At 33.9% G+C, this 19,551-nt stretch overlaps 1 protein-coding gene across 1 annotated transcript in view; it reads left to right on the top strand.

The window, feature by feature from the left end:
• Window positions 1-17,209, top strand: part of GMCL1 (germ cell-less 1, spermatogenesis associated) — a 39,396-nt gene extending 22,187 nt beyond the window's left edge. Inside the window, exons 10-14 of the mRNA XM_081069283.1 lie at window positions 2,418-2,487; window positions 3,832-3,907; window positions 7,785-7,930; window positions 9,881-9,968; window positions 15,106-17,209. Of these exons, the coding sequence (XP_080925409.1) occupies window positions 2,418-2,487; window positions 3,832-3,907; window positions 7,785-7,930; window positions 9,881-9,968; window positions 15,106-15,234 (509 nt within the window). The 3' untranslated portion in view covers window positions 15,235-17,209. The remainder of the gene's footprint in view (window positions 1-2,417; window positions 2,488-3,831; window positions 3,908-7,784; window positions 7,931-9,880; window positions 9,969-15,105) is intronic.
• The last annotated feature ends 2,342 nt before the right edge of the window (window positions 17,210-19,551 follow it).

Genomic DNA, 19,551 nt, shown 5'->3' with positions numbered 1-19,551 from the left:
TTTAAAAAAGTCTATTCTGAAGTACTTTAGGTGTGTCTGTGATTCAAGTGGATAAGCTTTTGTATTTTTGTAATGAGAGATGGATAGAAGCATTTTTAGTCTGAAACATTTTAGTATTCAGTATAAAATTGAAAAGAATTTAGATCCTATAGCTGACCAGATTTCAGCTGTTTTTTTTTCTAACTTAAAATTACAGAGACGGCTTTTTTTTATGTTAGTATATCCCATGTTACACATATAAATGGATAAATAGGTTTTGCTATATATCCAAGTAAAAGTTATAGTTTCAAAAGCAGAATATAAATTAAAATTATTTCCCAGGCTGTTTGGGAGGGTGGCAAAAAGTGGCCACATAACTCATGATCAAGATAGATTGGTGTGTGCTCTCAATAGCAATGTATCCTAAATTTGAAATAAATTAAAATAATTTTGATTACTTAGCTAAAATACAATGATCATTTTTTTTAGAAATAGTGCCAGTCATATATAAACATTATTCAAAGTTATGCATTCTGGGGAGTTTTAGTACATCCATTTTGATGTCAAAAATTTTAGAAATATGTTTAATTCCAAGTTAAATCAGGACTTTGTATAGAAACATTCTATTTTAGGATTCAGTTGTGTTAAGCACAGTTGCACTCCATTATGTCAAGGAATTAGAGTTCTCTTAGGTCAGATCATTAAGTCTACTTTATTCCATACTCTCAGTTATACTTCCCTCCCCCTTGATAACCTCTGACCTGTCTTGTCCCATTCCTCCCACACTTTTCTGTATGTGCTCGGGAACCAGGGTCAGCAAACTCTCATAACTTCATTTCTTCCTTCCATTTATTTAGCTCGCCTAGAAGATACTATTTTTTTTCTCTCTCTAGAGAGCTTTTCATCAGTTAAAACACCCTGCCCAGTATAGGAGTAGGATCTTTTTCCCCCCCTATGTATTAGCTGTCAGCATCAACATTGCTTTTGAACTAGTGTTCTGTTGACTTATTTTTGGGCTGCTGCTACTGACTGAACTACCAGTGACCAGAAAGATTTGTAGTATAACTTTTTACTCTTTTAGATTAAGGCAGGAAAAGAGGGACAAAAATATGTACCCATGTTTTTAACTTGTTAAAATACTTTTGGTTTTAAAGGAGATTATTCAGTTTTGGAACTTAAATTTTAAATCATTTTCATGGGATATTATCATAGATGATATTTGAGAATATATGTGTGTAAACCTTTCATTCCAATTTTATAAATGAATCGTGAAAAGCGATATTCTATCTAGCTCAGTGAATTTCAAACTGCAAGCGTAACCATTAGTGAATTGAGAAATAGTTTTAATGAAATGGATCCGCTTTTTAAAAGTATATATACATATAATAAAACAGAATTTAAAAAATCTGAATGATTTGCAAATAAGAGACACAATATGTAGTATGTCAACTGAGTCACATAAACTTTGCTACTAGTTTTTACCTACTGAAGACAAATATATTTGGCAGTTATTCCTTATAATAGCAAGAATATTATGTTGGAGGAAAGGAACAGTCAAGATGTATTTATAGGTTTTGAGGAAAGATACCAATAAGTCGGTGCAAGTCATCTGTATACCTTTATTACATAGAGACTTATGAAGTGAAAACCAGATTTTAATTACACGAGGGTTTCCCCCTTCCTTTAGGTAAAGATTGATCACTTAAAAACTGGAAAAACTATCATTTTGGTTGGGAATCAGAACAGGAAAAGAAATACGGCACTAAGCCGATTCTGCTTATATTTTTTATATATATGTTTTTATCTAAAATAATTAAAATTTCAGCTTACACAGACTTGTTTTGTGGAAAAATTATGCTTATTATTAAAGGAAAATATGTATAATTATAATTTTTATTCCATTTAGAATAATTTAAATTAAATTCTTTTCTCTTTAATAATAATCATCTTAATCCAGTATGCCAAAATGAGTGTGCATAATTCATCTGACAATTTAGAGATGGTTTATTTCCCATTAATTAGTTATTTTTAGATGATTTAATAAAGGAATAATCTATTAGTCAGTTTTCTGTTAAAGTTTTTGTAAAAACTGAAATATTTAGGTATGTTTCTCACAAATGAAAATTAATGTGAATTATGAAAGGGAAACTATTAGTGCAAGAATATACTTTTAACTAAAGATTTAAATTCTAATTTAAATGTATATAATCTAAGTAGAATCTATCTTAAGGCAAAGCAAGATGATATTTACCATTTTGAAAATCATTAAGCTATATTGTTACAGTATATTTGTAAAATATAAACTACTGGCTTTATTGCTATTTTAAACTTGAATTTAGAAATAGTAACAATTTTATCATATCATCTTAAAAATTTGAAATCCTTTATATTCCGTGTTTCTTATGATTATTCTTATTATATTTATTTTTACATTTTAGAATGGCTGTTTTCCGTGTATAAACAGCAGTGGCTTGCTATGCTCCGGGCAGAACAAGACAGTGAGATGGGGTAAGTATGTTACATCATATTGTTCATTAGGAAAAAAAGAAACCTTTGGTATGAATTTTTTAAATGCATCCATTATATTGAAAAATCAAAAGCTGTTGAAGTAGAGAAGATCGTGTGATCAGCCTTAATTTTTATATTTCTATAACATTATCAATCTTGTAGATATTTATTTTTCTGATCAATTGGTATAATTATAATGGCATGTTTGAATTGTCATTTGCTATATTAGTGAAATTGAGTAATGCATATTGTTTCACCTAGTGTTAGGATTTTCTTTTAATGTATTAAAATATTACTTGGAATAATGCTTTCATAAAGTATGATTTCCATTTTATGTATAGGTAAAACTAATTTTCTTATTTGTGGTAGTAGTGTCAAATTCTGATTAATAGGTTTTTTTGAAGACTTTTGAGTCTAAAATGAATTAACAGCATCTGGTTACAGATGCCGTCCCCAAAAGCATATGGAAGCCCTGTAATATATTTATGTACCTCCTTCATTTTAAGGGAAAGAAAATGATCTGTTCTTTCTTGTAGAAATACTTCCACATTTATTATTTTATCTTGATGCTAGCTCCTTGGTATAGGCAGCATTTAGAGGTAATCCATCTGAGATATAGAAGAGACCTTAAGAAGTTTAATTTTATTGCCCCTGATCTCTTTTAACCATTTTCATATACCAAACAACTCCCTAAAAAACTGCCTAGTTGTGTTTATTCCAGTGATTGTAGGAAAATGCTGAAAACTCATGATAATGATTATGAAATTATCCAGGGTTCTTAGTTTCACTTTATTTATAATGTATATCCCATCTTTTTCTAAATACATTCACAGCATACTTACTGTGTAGAAATACAGTAAGATGGTTGAAACAGAAATAATAAATCAAAAACTTAAAAATGAAAGTTAATTAACGGAATTCATATTTGAAGCATTTTGTAGTGTATAATGCATTTTATTAGTCATCCTACTTCTTGTGTATATTCAGTTTTTAAATGTTGGATGTTCTTCATTTTTTAATTCTCATCTGTATCCTTATTGAGTTTAATATAGAGTCTCACCTAAGAGACTGAGTTAGAATACGTGGTTTTCTTGTTTTCAGTAGTATGTAATCATATTACCCCTACTGAAATGCCCTATCCATAGTTAGTAAACAACTGCTCACTCCTGCAGGGCTACTAAAGTGAGGTCTGTATTTAATCAATGTGATCTTATTTTTATCTATACCACAAAAAGTTTAGTTTTAAATCTAGTAGCATGTCTTTCTGTTCTTTTTAACTCAATTCTTTTTCAATTAATAGTTTCCTATTTTCTATGAGATTTCATGTTTTATGTATATTTCTAGGCCTCAGGAAATCAATAAAGAAGAAGTAGAGGGAAATAGCATGAGGTGTGGTAGAAAGCTTGCCAAAGATGGTGAAGTAAGTATGGCTTGTGACGCTTAATATTCTCATACAATTGTACTATTGGTGCAAAATACACTTGCAGTTACAATCATGACACCTGTCCTACCTCAGAAGAGCTTTTTTGATACAGTTACTGTACCATGATCTCCTGGACAAGGAGTTACATGCTCAGTGTTGATTGATTATTCAGCCTTGCATTAAAGTGGTGAACTTTTTGGGTCCCTTTAAGTGATATGAGAAGGGTATCCCCTCAGCAATCCTGAAATTAAGATAAGTTATATAGGAGCTATTGCATAATCTTAAAAGTAATTTTTTCTATTTTACAATTACCCTAAGTCAAAGACATTGAAACCCTTTGATTGCTACCCATATTAAGAATTGTTTTTTCATTACCACCCAATATAAATGTGAAACAAAAGTATTATAATCAATACTGCTGCTGTGTCCAAAGATTCTATTTTCTATTTAATTTTTTTAAAAAGCTGATTGTGACTCATTAAATTGATTTCACAAACCACTAATAGAACATGAACTACATTTTTAAAAACTCCACCCTAACTAATTATACTTATCATCTTTAAAAAAAATTAGGCCTAATGTAGATAACCATTTAGTTATTTTTCTCCCAAATTTTCCCTCATTTCAAATTTTTAATTTTTAAAAGTTAATTATTTTATGTTTGCTTTCATCATTATGACAGATGTTCTTCCTCCTTGTTGCTGCTCCCATACCTTGTCCCTCCCCCGAGCGTAACTGACCCGCAGCTCTTGTGAAGCACATACTTCTATGACACCACTCACTACCCTCACTGTGGCTGTCGTTCACTGAACTCACTGTCTCATCACTACTCTTGTTATCGTCTTGGTGATTTCAGTATCTCTGTTCCCTGACCTTTCTTCCCTTTTGATCTCATGCTCTACCCTCAGGCACCCATTTCTTATGAGTATATCCTCAATTTTTGCATCACATTAATACACCCCTTTCAAAATCTCCATTCAAGCATACCATTTTCAGACTTTACCTCCTATTATCTTTCTAGCACTCTCCTGGCTCCAAAAGCTTATTAACTCCACTGGAATGTATAGTACATTGTTCATATTACTTTTTTCCCCATCACCCTCTTACTATATCCCTACTCCTTTCTTTACTTGACGTATTCTGTGTTCCATCTTAAAATTGGACTCTGGCTTACACTCTTAACTTCCCTTTCTCCTTTTTTCACTCTTGTCAAACTTACCTGGTTAAATCCCAATTCTTGTTAAATCCCAACTTTCCAGGCACTCCATGCCTGTTTCCAAACAGATGAATGTGACTAAAGAAAACACCATACCCAAGATGATTTCGTCGTATTCGTAACTGTTAACTGTAAGCAGGTCTTTAGTGTTGCATGGCGATCCTCCTACATTTCCCTAGTGAATGTATCTTCTCACTCTTTGAGTAACTCTCATACCTTCTCAAAAGGGCAATGCTACCACCCTCATTCTTATATGATGGTCTTGCTTCTTTCTTCATTTGGAAAATAAAAGCAATAGGAAGGGAATCTGTACATCCTTCCATCAACACTTCTGCCAATCTCTCTGCATGTGGAACTGTGTGCTGTGCTTTTCCTCTTACTGGAATGGATGAATTGTCTGCTTCTATCCCAGTCCATCCCCTTGTGGACTCCATCCCTTCTCACCTGTTCAAAAGCTTGGTTCCTACAGTTATCCCCTCTCTCTCCTGCGTCCTCAGTTTTTCTCCTCTAATAGATCATTCTTATTTAGCGTATAACATGATACAGCACGCATCATCCATCTTAAACTATTCCCTGACCCCACATTCCTCTCTAACTACCATTCCATTTCTCTGCACCCCTTTGAAGTAAAACTTACTGAAAAAGTTGCCTGTATTTGTTGTCTATACATCCTGTTTTCTGATGCTTTCTTGAATCCACTCCAGTTCATTTAACCCCAGCAAATTCCAGCGAAACTGCTGTGCCACTGTCACCAGTGATTTCCACATTGCCAAAGCAAGTAGTCTTTAGTCTTCAGAAAGCTCTTGGCAACATGACATATCTGTTCACTCACTCCTTGGAGATATTTTCCTTTTGACTTCCAGGACAGCATACTGTGCTAATTTTCTTCCTACTTCATTGGCTGTTCCTTCTAAATCTTTGCTAGATCCTTCTCCCCTTTCTTGACAAATGTTGGTGTGACTAAGGGCTCAGTACTTGGACTTCTTCCCTCTGTATGCTCACTGCTAAGTGATCTCACGTAGTCCCATAACTTTACACTAATGACTCCTAACTCCAGATTCATATATCTACCTACAGTCTTGACATCTTTCTTAGGATCCTAATAGTATCTCAAATATAAAAGTCCCAAGCTGAACTCTGATTTTTCATCCTCGAACTTCCTCCTTCCCAAATATTCTCCAACCCATAAATGGCTCCTCTGTTCATCCATTGCGTGAGTTCCAAACTTTGGATTCTTCTTTCTTTCATACTGTACCTGGTATCCACAAGAAATTCCTCCAGGCACTACCTTCAAAATATATTCTTCACATGTCTACCACTAACACCCAAGTCCAAGCCACCATTACCTCTTGCTTGGGCTTTTGTAGTAGCCTCATAACTGCTCCCCCGATTTTCATTCTTGCTCCTTTACATTCTATTTTCTGCACAACAGCCAAAGTCATCTTTTTAAAACACTAGTTAGATCATGTCACTTCCTTCACTAAACGTTCCCATTAACCTCATCCCACACTTAGAAGAAATCCAGACTTTTCCTTACTATGGACTACTAGGCCCTGCATTTTCTGTGCCCTGATTCTCTGAGCTCATCTCCAGCTTCTGTCCCCCTCAGTTATTGCCCTAGCCACGTAGCCCTTCTTTCTGTTCCTCAGGTATGTTAAGCGTGTTTTTACCTCCAGAGCCTTGAACTTGCTGTTCTCTTGGTCTAAGTCACTCTTCCCCAGATAGCCACCCGGTCCACTCCTTAGTTGACTCAGGACTCCACTCCCCTAGCATCTCCTTAGACTTTCCCTGACCACCTGTCTGAACAAGCAGGCTCCCCCCCTGCTAGCCGCCACTGCTCTACCCTGTTCCCCCTCTCTTGGAGTTCTGTTCTGTTCCCTGCTCTTTCAGTCCATTCCATGTGTATTATTCATCTCCTTTTCACACAAACATGTACACATATTAAAATACACAATCTCCTAGGGCAGAAACTTAATTACTGCTATTTTTTCAATGCCTAGAGCGTATCTGGCACTTAATATGTGCTCAATACATATCAATGAACTACTGAATTAGCGTTGTAATTCAGAGTGCCAACCAAACACTTGAAGCCCTAACTTGACTTCACTGTACCACACCATCTAATAGTCTCTCACTATTAGGTGATAGAATCAACAAACTTGTGAACCTCGTGATGGTACTTAAAATACCTCAGTTGTGTATCTGTTGGTTAGTTACTTAAGATATTTTAGAGTCTTTTTGAAGCAAGGTATATTTTTAATGGGTTCTTAATTACCTCCATCTAGTCTCCTAATTCCCTAAGATATACCTACTTAGAGTGGCAGTGAAAAGCCATATTACTTATTATAGAAGTACAGTGTGAATATATAATGAAACAGATCATAAAGAGGCAATAGTAGGAAAGTATCTTAAGGAATAATGATCATAAAGGCTGCTATTCTGGCTTTGATGTATACTATTCCTGTGTGGTAAACCTTTATGTATATATATTCACAGATGTTCTGTGTGGTAAGCTTTAAGGGAAAAGCACTGACAAAAAGTAGGGACTCATGTGAGAGAAATATATGGAATGAGTTAAAGGGAAAAAAGACATTTGTTTGATCTTTGATTTGTTAGCATAATAAACTGAAGTAAATCTTTCTCTTTTGTATTTCTTAGTACTGCTGGAGATGGACAGGTTTTAACTTTGGCTTTGACCTGCTTGTAACTTACACCAATCGATACATCATTTTCAAACGCAATACACTGAATCAGCCATGTAGTGGATCTGTCAGTTTACAACCTCGAAGGAGCATAGCATTTAGGTAGGTTGAGTTTCCCCATCCCATTCCACTCACTCCAGAAGAAGTGAAATAAAACCCTGGATAATTTACATCAACAATAGAACTTTGTTAAGATACCATATACATATACGTATGTATATATGTATGTATGTATGTGTATATATGTGTGTGTGTGTATGTATGTGTGTGTGTGTATATATATATATATATAGATACACATATATATATATATATCAAGACCATATGTATATATGGTCTTGCAAGGAAATGATAGGGCTCCATTCTCATGGAATGTGTTAATGAAAACCATAAGATCTAGATGTAGTTCTGTCAGGGAGAAAGAATAGGCTGGAATGTGAGTGATGCAGGATTGATACTGGGCTTGAAGCTGTTGTCTTGCTGTTATTCTTAGCAAGTCAAAGGTCCAAACTGGAAATACAGCGAGGTACATTTCCAGGAAAACACGTCTGGTATTTATTATCCTTCACTTTCTGTAGAATTTATGTCTAACTTTGCCTAATAGTTGAGCTGGCAGTATTTTTCCGGAAAGGGTGCTGACAAATTGGAAAACCTAATAAAACATGTTTTTTAAAGTCATATTTATACTTTATACTGCATACAAAAATTAATACAAAATAGACCAAAGACCTAAACATAAGAACTAAAACTATAAAATAACTGTTGGAAGAAAACATATATGGGGAAAGCTTCTTGACATTGGATTTGGCAGTGATTTCTAAAATATGACACCAGAGCACAGGCAGAAAAAGAAAAAGATAAATTGGATTTCATCAAAATTAAAAACTCTTCATCAAAGGACATTATCAACAAAAAAGCAACCCACAGAACGGGAAAAAATATATGCTAACCATATATCTGATAAGGAATTAATACCCAAAATATATAGAAATTTCCTAAAACTCCACGAACAACACCACCAACAAAAACACCCCACCAGATTAAAAAGTGGGCGAAGGTCTTAAACATTTCTCCACAGAAGATATACAAAAGGTCAATAAGCACATGAGAAGATGCTCAATATCACTAATCATCAGGGAATGCAAGTCAGAAACACAAGGAGATACCACCTCACATCCATTATGATGGCTACTATCAAAAACAAGACAAGTGTTTGTGAGGATGTGGAGAAACTGGACCTTTGAGCATTGCTGGTGGGAATGTAAAATGAGGCATCTCTTGTGGAAAATAATATGGCATTTCCTCAAAAATTAAACATATGATCCAGCAATTCCTCTTCTGGTTATTTACCCAAAAGATTTGAAAGCAGGAACTTGAACAGATAGATATTTTGTACACTCATTTTTATAACAGCGTTATGCACAATAGCCAAAAGGTGGAATGGATAAGCAAAATGTGGTATCTGTCTACAATGGAATATTATTCAGCATTAAAGTGGAAGGAGATCTTGACAAATACTACAACATGAACCTTGAGGACATTATGATAAGTGAAATAAGCCAGTCACAAAAGTACAAATACTATATGATTTGTACACGAGGTACCCAGAGTAGACAAGAAAGTCGGATGGTGGTGTCAGTGGTTGAGCTCGGGGGAAATGGAGAATTCGTGTTTACTGAGTAGAGTGTCAGGTGGGGCAGATGAAAAAGTTCTGGAGATGGATGGTGATAATAATTACAGAACAATGTGAATATATTTAATGCCAAGAACTGTACACTTAAAAATGGTTAAAATGGTAAATTTTATGTATATAGTACCACAATAAAAAGACATTTATAAATTATTTTAATATCTCATGTGTATAACAGCACAAGCTTGTAAATCTAAATGGAATCAGTTTATAGTTTGAAAAGACTTTAAAGTCTTTCATCAAACATAAAAGACTTAACAGAAACTATGAAAGAAAAATTAATATTAAAATGAGAGGGGGCTTGTTTAATCTGTAGTTTTAAAAAATCCTTTGTTTTTTTATTTGTGGTTTTTGTATCCTAGATTACGTTTGGCCTCTTTTGATAGTAGTGGGAAGCTAATATGTAGTAGAACAACTGGCTATCAGATACTTACACTTGAAAAGGACCAGGTATGTTTATTTGCTTTTCTGTTGTTTCATTATAGTATTTGTCTTTTGAATCCTCTTTTCTTAATTAGAATTAAAATTCTTAAGTAGAATTAACATTTGATTTAAAGATTGGTTTGAAAGATATTTTAAAGGTGAAGATGGAAGCACCTGTTCACTTCTGCATAATTTACCTCATTCAACTCTAAGTGTAAAACTAAGACAAAAACACACACAATTTGATTTAAAGGGCAGAGAAAAGCTTATAATAAGGAAATGATTGTTTATCCTAAATATCATTTCAAAAAGTAATGAATTTTAATTGTTTTATCCATTGTGTTCATAAATGCAATTATTTATACATTAATAGCAGCACCTTGAAGACAATCTAGTATTCTCCATAGCTGCTGCATATTAAGAGAATGTTATCCTCTAGCACAATAAGTTTCTAAAATGACAGACATCTATAATGTTCCTATATTCTCTCTAAAGATACTTGTTTCTTCATATTTCACATGCATGTAGAAGTTTCAAAATGTCATGATGAGAAAGTAAACCATTTCCAAAAAGTATAAAATATTGATGAATTTTACGTATTTCTATTAAAACTAACCACCATGCCAAAGTACATACTGTTTTATTAAAGTTCAGAGCCTATAGTTCACATAAATTATTAGAAATTAGCAAGTTTCTTCAGACTGAAGAGACTGTCATAGAACATCTGAATTTAGCATTGCAAGGAAACCTGGAAGTAATCGTTCTAGCCTCACATACTCTGAGAGAACTCCTTGAACTGCATTCTTCCAGAGTGTCCTCCACCCATTGTTGGAACTCTGGTAACAATGCGGTAGGTAGGATTTGAGGAGGTAGGTATATAATATGAAAGTTCAGATCTGCCTCTGTTGGAATTCTCTATTGGTCGCTCTTGTGCCCTTTGGAGCTGCATAGAAAATGGGTATCTTTACCTTCTTCCTGGAACTTCATATGAAAATACTGTCGTGGCTCAAAGCAGCCAGAGACTTAAAAAGCACTAGGCCAGCATAATAGTTATATTCCAAGTATTCCTTGATTTGTTCATTCAGCAAACATTTGTGTCCCTACCACATGCTAGAGCTCAGAGTATTGTGTGACAGAGGGAGAAGTCTTTAACTCTTACTAGGGGGTTGGGGGCTGGTGTGGTTATTGGGGGAGAAGGAGAACAGAAGACAGCTCGAGGAAAACCTCCTCTCTTGGAAAAGTTGGAAAGTGAATGGACACCTGAACTAAGCCTCAAATGATGAGTAAGATGGAGGGAGGGAAGCATGTGTGTCGTTCAAGGAGCTAAAAGGTTTGGAAGAGTTCGGTAGGACTATTGCTAAGGCGTGATAGGTTGTGGATGGAGTTTAGACTTCTTCCTGAGATCTGTAGAGTTACGGAAGGATTTTAGTCGGGGAGTTGTATATGTGTGTGTTTCACATAGGTTATAGATGTGAAAAAAATAGAAAATATAAATAAGTGGAAATAAAAATCATACATATCCCACTTAGAGATGATACCAAAATTAGATCTTACTGTTAACTACAGAGGGTGCCAAAAACATGTATACACATTTTAAGCAAGGAACAAACTATTAAAATTACGCTGAAGGTAACCACTTTGAGCACCTCTTGTAATTACAGAAGTCAAACGTGACTTGTATTCATCTTTTGTTACCGAAAAAATTGAGCATTACAAGTTTAATATAGTTTTTTCCTTTCTTAAAATGTGTACACGTTTTTTTGGCACCCTCTGTATTTTGTAACCTGCTTTTTCCCCACTTTGTTGTACATAGCTTTTCCTGTCAATAAATACACATCCACAACATCATTTTTATTACATACTACATGATATTAGTTACTTTGAATATACCATAATTCTTCCTTTTTGGTTTTTCTTGGGTTTTTTCACTATTGTAATAAATTTACGTATATCTTCATATATTTTTGTGATTTTTTTTTTAAAGGACAAATTCCAAGAAGTAGAATTGTTATCAGATAGTGTATACATTTTCTAATAGGCAAATTGCCCTCCAGAAATACTATCCAAATTATATTCCCTCCAGCAGTATAGGAGAGTATACCCAACATAGTATATTATTATTCTTTCTAATCTTTTCCCCAATATAAAAAGTAGAAACAAATTATATTTGTTTTAATTTTCATTCCCTTGATTACTGGTATAGTTGTTTTTTTTTTGTATGCTTATTGTATATATTGTGTAAATTGACAGTTTGTATTATGTTTAAATTTTTAAGGTTTGTTTTCTTAATTTCTAACAGCTTTTATATATTAAAAGTAACATTTTGTGATATGCTGTAGTTTTCCCTATAACAAATTTCCCTATAACAAATTATACAAATTCCCTATAACAAGTTACTTTCCCTATAAGTAACAAATGTTTTTGTTATTTGTCTCTCAAACTTCATGTAGTCTATCCCTTGAATGATTTCTTTTGGTGTGATGCTTAGTCCTAATTATTAGGATTATATAAATAGTCACTGTACTTTTTTCTACTCTTTATTTTTTACATTGGAATATTTTTATGATATATCTGAAGTGTATCAGATGTATCATTATATTTGAAATGCCATTTTTGTCATGTACTAAATCCTTATATACTTGGTTTCATTTCTAAACTTTATGTTATGTTTTATTGATGTCTTTGTTGTGGAAGCAACAATATATTGTTTTAACTAGACTAACTAAAATTAATTCTAATTCTAGTAATACAAACCCACCTTCATTGTTCTCTTTTCAAAAATCTCTGGGTTCTTTATGTATAATTATTCTTCTGCATGGGGTATAGAATCATTTTGTCAAGTTTCCTTTGAAAAATTCCTATGAAGACTTTTGATTTACATTTGTTAAACATATAATTTGTGGAAAATTGATATCTTCCTCTAGAATATGGTATTTTCTACATTTATCTAGGTTTTCTCTTATGTCGCTAGAATTTATCATTTTCCCCTATGTTACTCCTGTATATTTCCTGGAAATACAATGCTTAGTATTTTATATTTTAATTGCTAATATGAAATGAATCTCTTTTTTTCTAATAATTTTTGATAACATATAAGAAATGATGAGAACCTTAATACTTTAATTTAAGGAAGGTAGCAATGGGGATGAAGAAATTTGACAGGTTCTAGAAATAAAGAAATATCGGGAGGGAGATGAGGGGAAGGGGGATCAAATATATGGTGATGGAAGGAGAACTGACTCTGGGTGGTGAACACACAATGGGATTTATAGATGATGTAATACAGAATTGTACACCTGAAATAATGTAATTTCATTAACAATTGTCACCCCAATAAATAAATTTTTTTAAAAAAGAAAGAAATATTGATGGATTCTAGAAATAATTGTGTGCAAGGATGAGAAAGAAAGTAGTCAAAGATAGTTCCTGATTTTCTGAGTTGGGCAACTTGATTTTGATTTATAATAGTAGTTTTTCCTGAGATTTGAATTATAGGAAGGAAAATGAACATGACTTAAAGATGAGGACACGAGGAATTCGGTTTAAGGCATATTTAATTTGAGGGCATTAAGGTGAAAATTTGATAGGCTAGTGGGTAAATGGGTCTGGAAGTTACAAGCAAGGCCTGAGTTAGAAATAATGATTGGATGACATAAACTACAGGAAATGTGTAGAGAATATGATAGGATGGAAACCTAGGAAACACTGGTATTTATAGGGTGGACAAAAAAAGTCACCTGGTGAGACATTCAGGAGCTAGGATGGGGAGTCAAGTTAATAAATATGCCTTCACCCAGGTTATTGCTACAAACTTTGACTAGGCCAGGGTGACTCAAGCATCTAAAGGCCACCTATACTTTGATATCATTCATCTCTGCTAACCCTATTAGCACCAGCGGCTCAGGTGATTGCCTCACCTGACACTTCATCTTACCCATCTTATTCACATTTCCTGTTTTGGAGAATGTTTATTTATAATATATATATAGAGAGAGAGAGAGAAAGAGGGAGGGAGGGAGGGAGGGAGGGAGGGAGGGAGGGAGGGAGGGAGGGAGGGAAGAAGGGACGGAGGGAGGGACGGAGGGAGGGAGAGAGGGAGAGAGAGATTATTATTTATACATAGAAATAACGTGTGTATATGAGGGACATTTGTATTCCCTACCTTCTTTATCCAAATTTATCTTATTGCTCCTCCAACACAGAAGCTATGTCCAGTTGAGCCTACATCAGTCATGCAAATGTTCCAGTTTTATTCCCTCTTCATATTAGGAGCACATGCCTCAGTAAAAAATTAAAAACTCTAAATTTAAACAGTGTTTAGTATTATTTTCTCTAAAATGTATAAAATAAGGTGAAACTAATGCATATTATTGCAGAGACTGTATCCATATATTCAAAAAGTAGAAGTTATCATTTCAATACTGCTGCTTTTACTCTGATGATGTATTTTGTTTACCAAATGCTGCTAGTAAAGGGTTCCAAACAGGTCTGTAGCATGAGTGATTTGTGGCTCTCTGATGTAGTATCATCTCCTGTCTCTGTGGGATTTCAAGGCATTGTCACGTGTATCAAGGGAACTGAACCTGAAATTGATTTCACATGATACTTTATGTTCCAACAGGCAAATAACATGTCTGTATTAGAGGCAGTGGGAAATCTTAGACAAGAGTGGGAACCATGTTTGTTGGTAATAATACTGACCCCCAACCTTCATCCCAATTATTTGCTATACATAAGAGCCATCAGAAATTGAAGCCAAATGAAAACTCTACATATTTCTGGACTCTATCTATTCATAAAATATGTAGGTACTTGATAAGAAATTTTTCAGTAATGAAAATAACTACCATAATTGAGTACTTCATATATGTCTGGCTTTGCTGAGCCCTCTATGTGCATCGTCTCGTGTAATCCTATGATATAGGTATTCTTGTCCCCATTTTACAGTGAGGAAGCTGCAGCTGACAAGGTCAATGACTTGCCCAAGGTCACACAGCTAGTGGGTGGGAGTTTTGAGGTTTGAGCAGTAACTCTCAGACTCCAGATGCAAGCTTTTAACCACTATACCCTCTCCTTCAGTTCATTCAGTTCAACAGTTTGGTTTTCTGTTTGTTTTTTTAATATTACTATCTACTTCTCATTAAAGCAACCAATTTGTTTACAGGAACAAGTAGTGATGAACTTGGACAGCAGGCTTCTGATCTTCCCTTTATATATCTGCTGTAATTTCCTGTATATATCACCAGAAAAAAGAACTGAAAATAATCGTCATCCAGAAAATCCAGAAAACTGAGGATCTCATCAGTTGGAAACATTAGCACTTTGAAAACTTTTTTGGCCAGCTTTAATTTAATGGCCCTGTGGTGTTCACATCTAAGGTGACTAACAATGACAAAGGCCTTATGAACTGTACAGATAATTCAGAAGACTATTCTTATCCTCATCACATTTCTATGCATATATGGAAACAAATTTTGAAGCCAAGAAAATATCTGTCAAACCATCTCTGTTAGAAAGATGTCAATTCATGCTTTGAATTTAGCATCAGTAGAAACTCGCTGTAGGTAAATTTCACATTTCTCTGCAACCAAATATAGATTTAATTTTTAGCTTAAACTTTGGTCCTGCCTAATGTTAATGAATCTTCATTATTGATCTGTAAATTTATTTGTCTAAAAGAATGCTGAAAGAGTAATTTGAAAGGCCATTTATAAATGCTCTTTCAATTGGTGCATTTAAGGCTGTTCTTTAATTTTTTTCAACTGCTCTTTATGATTCCTCCTCCTAATATCCTTCCAATATGTAGTTGTTTTTTTATCATTAAATACTTTTTTTGTGGCTTTGGAGACTAAGCTGAGGAAAGTTTATTAACTTAAGCATTCTTATGCTATTTTATTTTGCTTTTAATTTAGCTTTCCTAAGATTTTAACAACAAAAAATTCAGCTTTAGACTTCCAAAAGAACTTGAATGGGGGGAGAAAATGAGTTTGATTCTGAGTATATTCCTTTGCCTTACATGGTCTTTTCTTTGACATTCTGTACAACTTTATTAGGTCATAAGATTACTTATGTACCAAATATTACACTTTAAACATTTTCATATTCTCTGCTCTTTAGAATTATTTATGTTCAAATTTTAGTTGGGAATCCTATTTCCTACTTAAGCTCAGGACTTTATAACCTCTGAATTGAGTGCCTTTGAGTTACACATGCTAATAGAAATTTCATAGTAAATGTAAATAAGGTCGGAGAATGTCATATAGAAGCTGGTAATAAAGCATTAATGTAAAAATAGAAATTATTTTTGTCAAAAATGAGATGTACACTTGTCATGATTTATATATGTTGGCTTCTTGTGTTTACTGCTATTTTGAAAATAGCCATGCTCATTGTCTTTCCATTCAGAGTGAATACTTTTTGTGGTTAATGTATATTTTTTAGTATGTTTTAAAAAATGGGAATCACTTTTATCTGTATCTGTACAAACAATGAATACCCATTTGGAAAAAGAATAAATAAGCTCTTACATAAAATGGACCAAAAAAATAATTAGTTGAAACCAGAATTTTTTTTCTCTCAAGTTAGATATTTTCTAATTAGATTTAACTTTTGGGATTTATTGATAGTGTTTCTTCCCCAGTAATATGTCCATACATTTATAAATGGCTTCTGTCCTTTCAAATACATCCTCCTGATTAAAGGAAGCTTTTAAATGCCTCTCCCCATCTCTGCCCCCAGAATTGTAGTTTAAATGTTTCTAATACAATAATTTGGCTGCATCAAGAGGCTACATTTCTTATTTTTATATTTGGCTATAATTATATCTCGTAAGAGGCTTTTATTTTATCTTATAGCATCAGGGCTTCCTTGCCTTTTATATATTAAAAAATATAAATACCAATCTTGAGTTATTTTAATAGTTGAATTTTTACAAATCTTGGGAGTAAAGATAAAATTTTGAGTATATTAGTGAGTAAAATTATTTCATTTCACTTATATAAACTAACCAAATTGGAATTATATATGTTTCTTCTCCATTGGTTCTTTCCTGGCCAAATTGCTTGTGTCATCCACAAACAAAACCATAATTTCTTCAGTCACAAGTAGGATTTGTTGTCATTTAAGAAATTGATAATTGTCTGCTAATACTTCACACTAATAGCAAAGATCTGCTTTTGTTTTCTTACTAAATACTTTTAACTTTTTCAATAGACATATTTTCAATAAAGTATTAATAGTGTCAGCTGGCATATAAAGTACTATATATGAAAGCTTTCGTGTTTGTCAACTTTTGCCTTATAGCCTTTGCCAACTCTTTTTCTTAAGCTGCTGGGGCTAGAAAACAATACCCAGCAATAATTATGTTAGCTTGGCTATCAGTAAAGAAGAGATCCCTAAGAGAAAATGTTCCCGAGTCTCATGCTAAATTACTAAGGAGAGATGAATGTACCTTTCCTTTTAAAATACACATGTATGTATTTGGCTTGAAACTTAACAAGGCAAAGTTAAATGAACAGTGGTAGTCACTAGCTTTTTTACCATGTGTTTAGCAGCCAACATTTTATCACATTTCAAGGCTTTGAATAGTATTACCATCATTAATGAACAATTTTCAATATCACATGCAAAAAGAGGGTTGTAAAGAGTCACTGTGGCTATCTAAATTTAAGTTAATTAAAATTAAATACAACTTAACATTTACTTCCTCAGAGACAGTTGGCACATTGTAAGTGCCTAGTAATTACATGTAACTAGTGGCTACCATATTAGTGCATATATGGAATATTTCCATCATTGCAGAAAGCACTATCAAATAGATTTGGTCTAGAGTATTGGACTATCAATGTTGAAACTATGTCAAAAATTGTATTCCCTTTAAGATTAAACTGCGTAAAGAACAGAAAAAATAAGAGAGCCAAGAGTGCAAGTGATAACTTGTCAGTCACCTGAAATGATATGTTGACTCACAATATGAAGCAGTGTGGATCTAATCGCTTGACTGCATTACAAAACAAAAGTCTGAAATTCTTCCCAAGATCCAACTTACAGGGGTGTAAAAGCAAAAAGCCTCAAACATCACTCACTGTTAACTAGTGGTCAGATTACATCTAACTGGGGGGGGGGGGAAATTACTGAGTCAATAGCATGCATCCATATATAATGATAAAATAGGATACTTTTGTAAAGGCTGGTGATTTTATATGAAATAGGACTAGCAAAGTTAAAACGAAATTTAACCAAGCTAGAGATAGAACATTTGCAGAGAATCACTGATGGTTAATGTTGATTATTACATAAAATACACACATACTTTAAATACAGTTTGCTTTTATTGAAAATAACTGGTTGGGGAAGAAACATAAGCAAATGTAATCACAAGTGTTGACCTTACTCCACCCTCTCCACTCAAATTCTATCTAAATGGCCTTTAGAATGAGAGAACTTCAACTTAGAATGTATTGGAAACAGGATTTTCTTCCAGATGCAATGCTGAAGATATATGGTCCGGGATAATCTACATCCTGAGAGAGAGCAACTTGAACAGCAAGTAAATAACAAAGCCCTAGCACAACCAATTTTTATTGCACATGTTAAAGGGGAGGAGACATTTGGAGACACCATTTCTTCTCCTGGCTAAAGTTGATGTATCTTTAAGGAAATTAATCCTTTGTTTTTTTCCCCCTTTTATTCTGGATCTTTACTTTGTTTCTCTATACTGATTCATTCACACCAGTATTTAAATGGGCTTAAGTTTCTCCCATCTTTTCACATTTACCTCCATCCAGTGCCATATTTTGCCCTGCCTCAGCCAAACTGCAAAGGTTCTCCAAATTCTTCCTCTACTTCAAAAGCCATTCATAACTACACTAAAACTTCCTGAGTCAGCACTTTGTTGCTCAATCCAATAGGTTCCAGGTGTTTTGTTTTTTTTTTTTTTCATTCCTTTTAACTAACATTATAAATTAACTACCTTGTTCTTAAAAAGCAGCCTTTTCTCAAACTTCTCTGATGTCCAACTCACCCAGTTTTCCTTCTGTTTCTCTGGACACTCCTTCACCTCCTGTTGGGGTTCTTCTGGCTGTCTCCTGGCACTTTTCTGGCCTGAGCCTGCACCAGCTGATTTCATGCACTCTAATGGCGTCAAGTGAACATCTGTATTCTGATGATGATTTATTCTGCAGTTCCAGTCTAGCCCTCTCTCTTCCGAGCTCCAGATACACATCTAGTTGGCATCTCCTCTTGAGTGTTAAACATGGCACCTCAAATTAGCATGCCCAAATCTGAACATATCTTCTTTTATATGCCCTATTTTAGCAAATAATGCTACCATCCACTTAGTTTCACAGACCGGAAACGTGGATGTCATCCTTGAATCCGCTGTATCAAAAAATCACTAAGTTTTTCCAGTTTCACCAACTACTTCTCCAATTCAAGCACTTTCCACAATACCTACTGATACCATCCTACGAGCCACCATAATTTCCAATCTAAATTATTGTATCAGCCTCCTATTATATTCCCTCTCTAGTCAAGACTCATTACCCAAAGTGTTCTCTGAATAAACCCAAATACGATTCCCTCCCATCCTTAAACCCTTCAAAGGCTCCCT

The sequence above is a fragment of the Rhinolophus hipposideros genome (genome assembly GCF_964194185.1).
Source record: "Rhinolophus hipposideros genome assembly, chromosome: 12".
NCBI lineage: Eukaryota > Metazoa > Chordata > Mammalia > Chiroptera > Rhinolophidae > Rhinolophus > Rhinolophus hipposideros.
The sequence above is the reverse complement of the archived record's forward strand: the minus strand, read 5'-3'. Positions and strand labels throughout refer to the sequence as shown.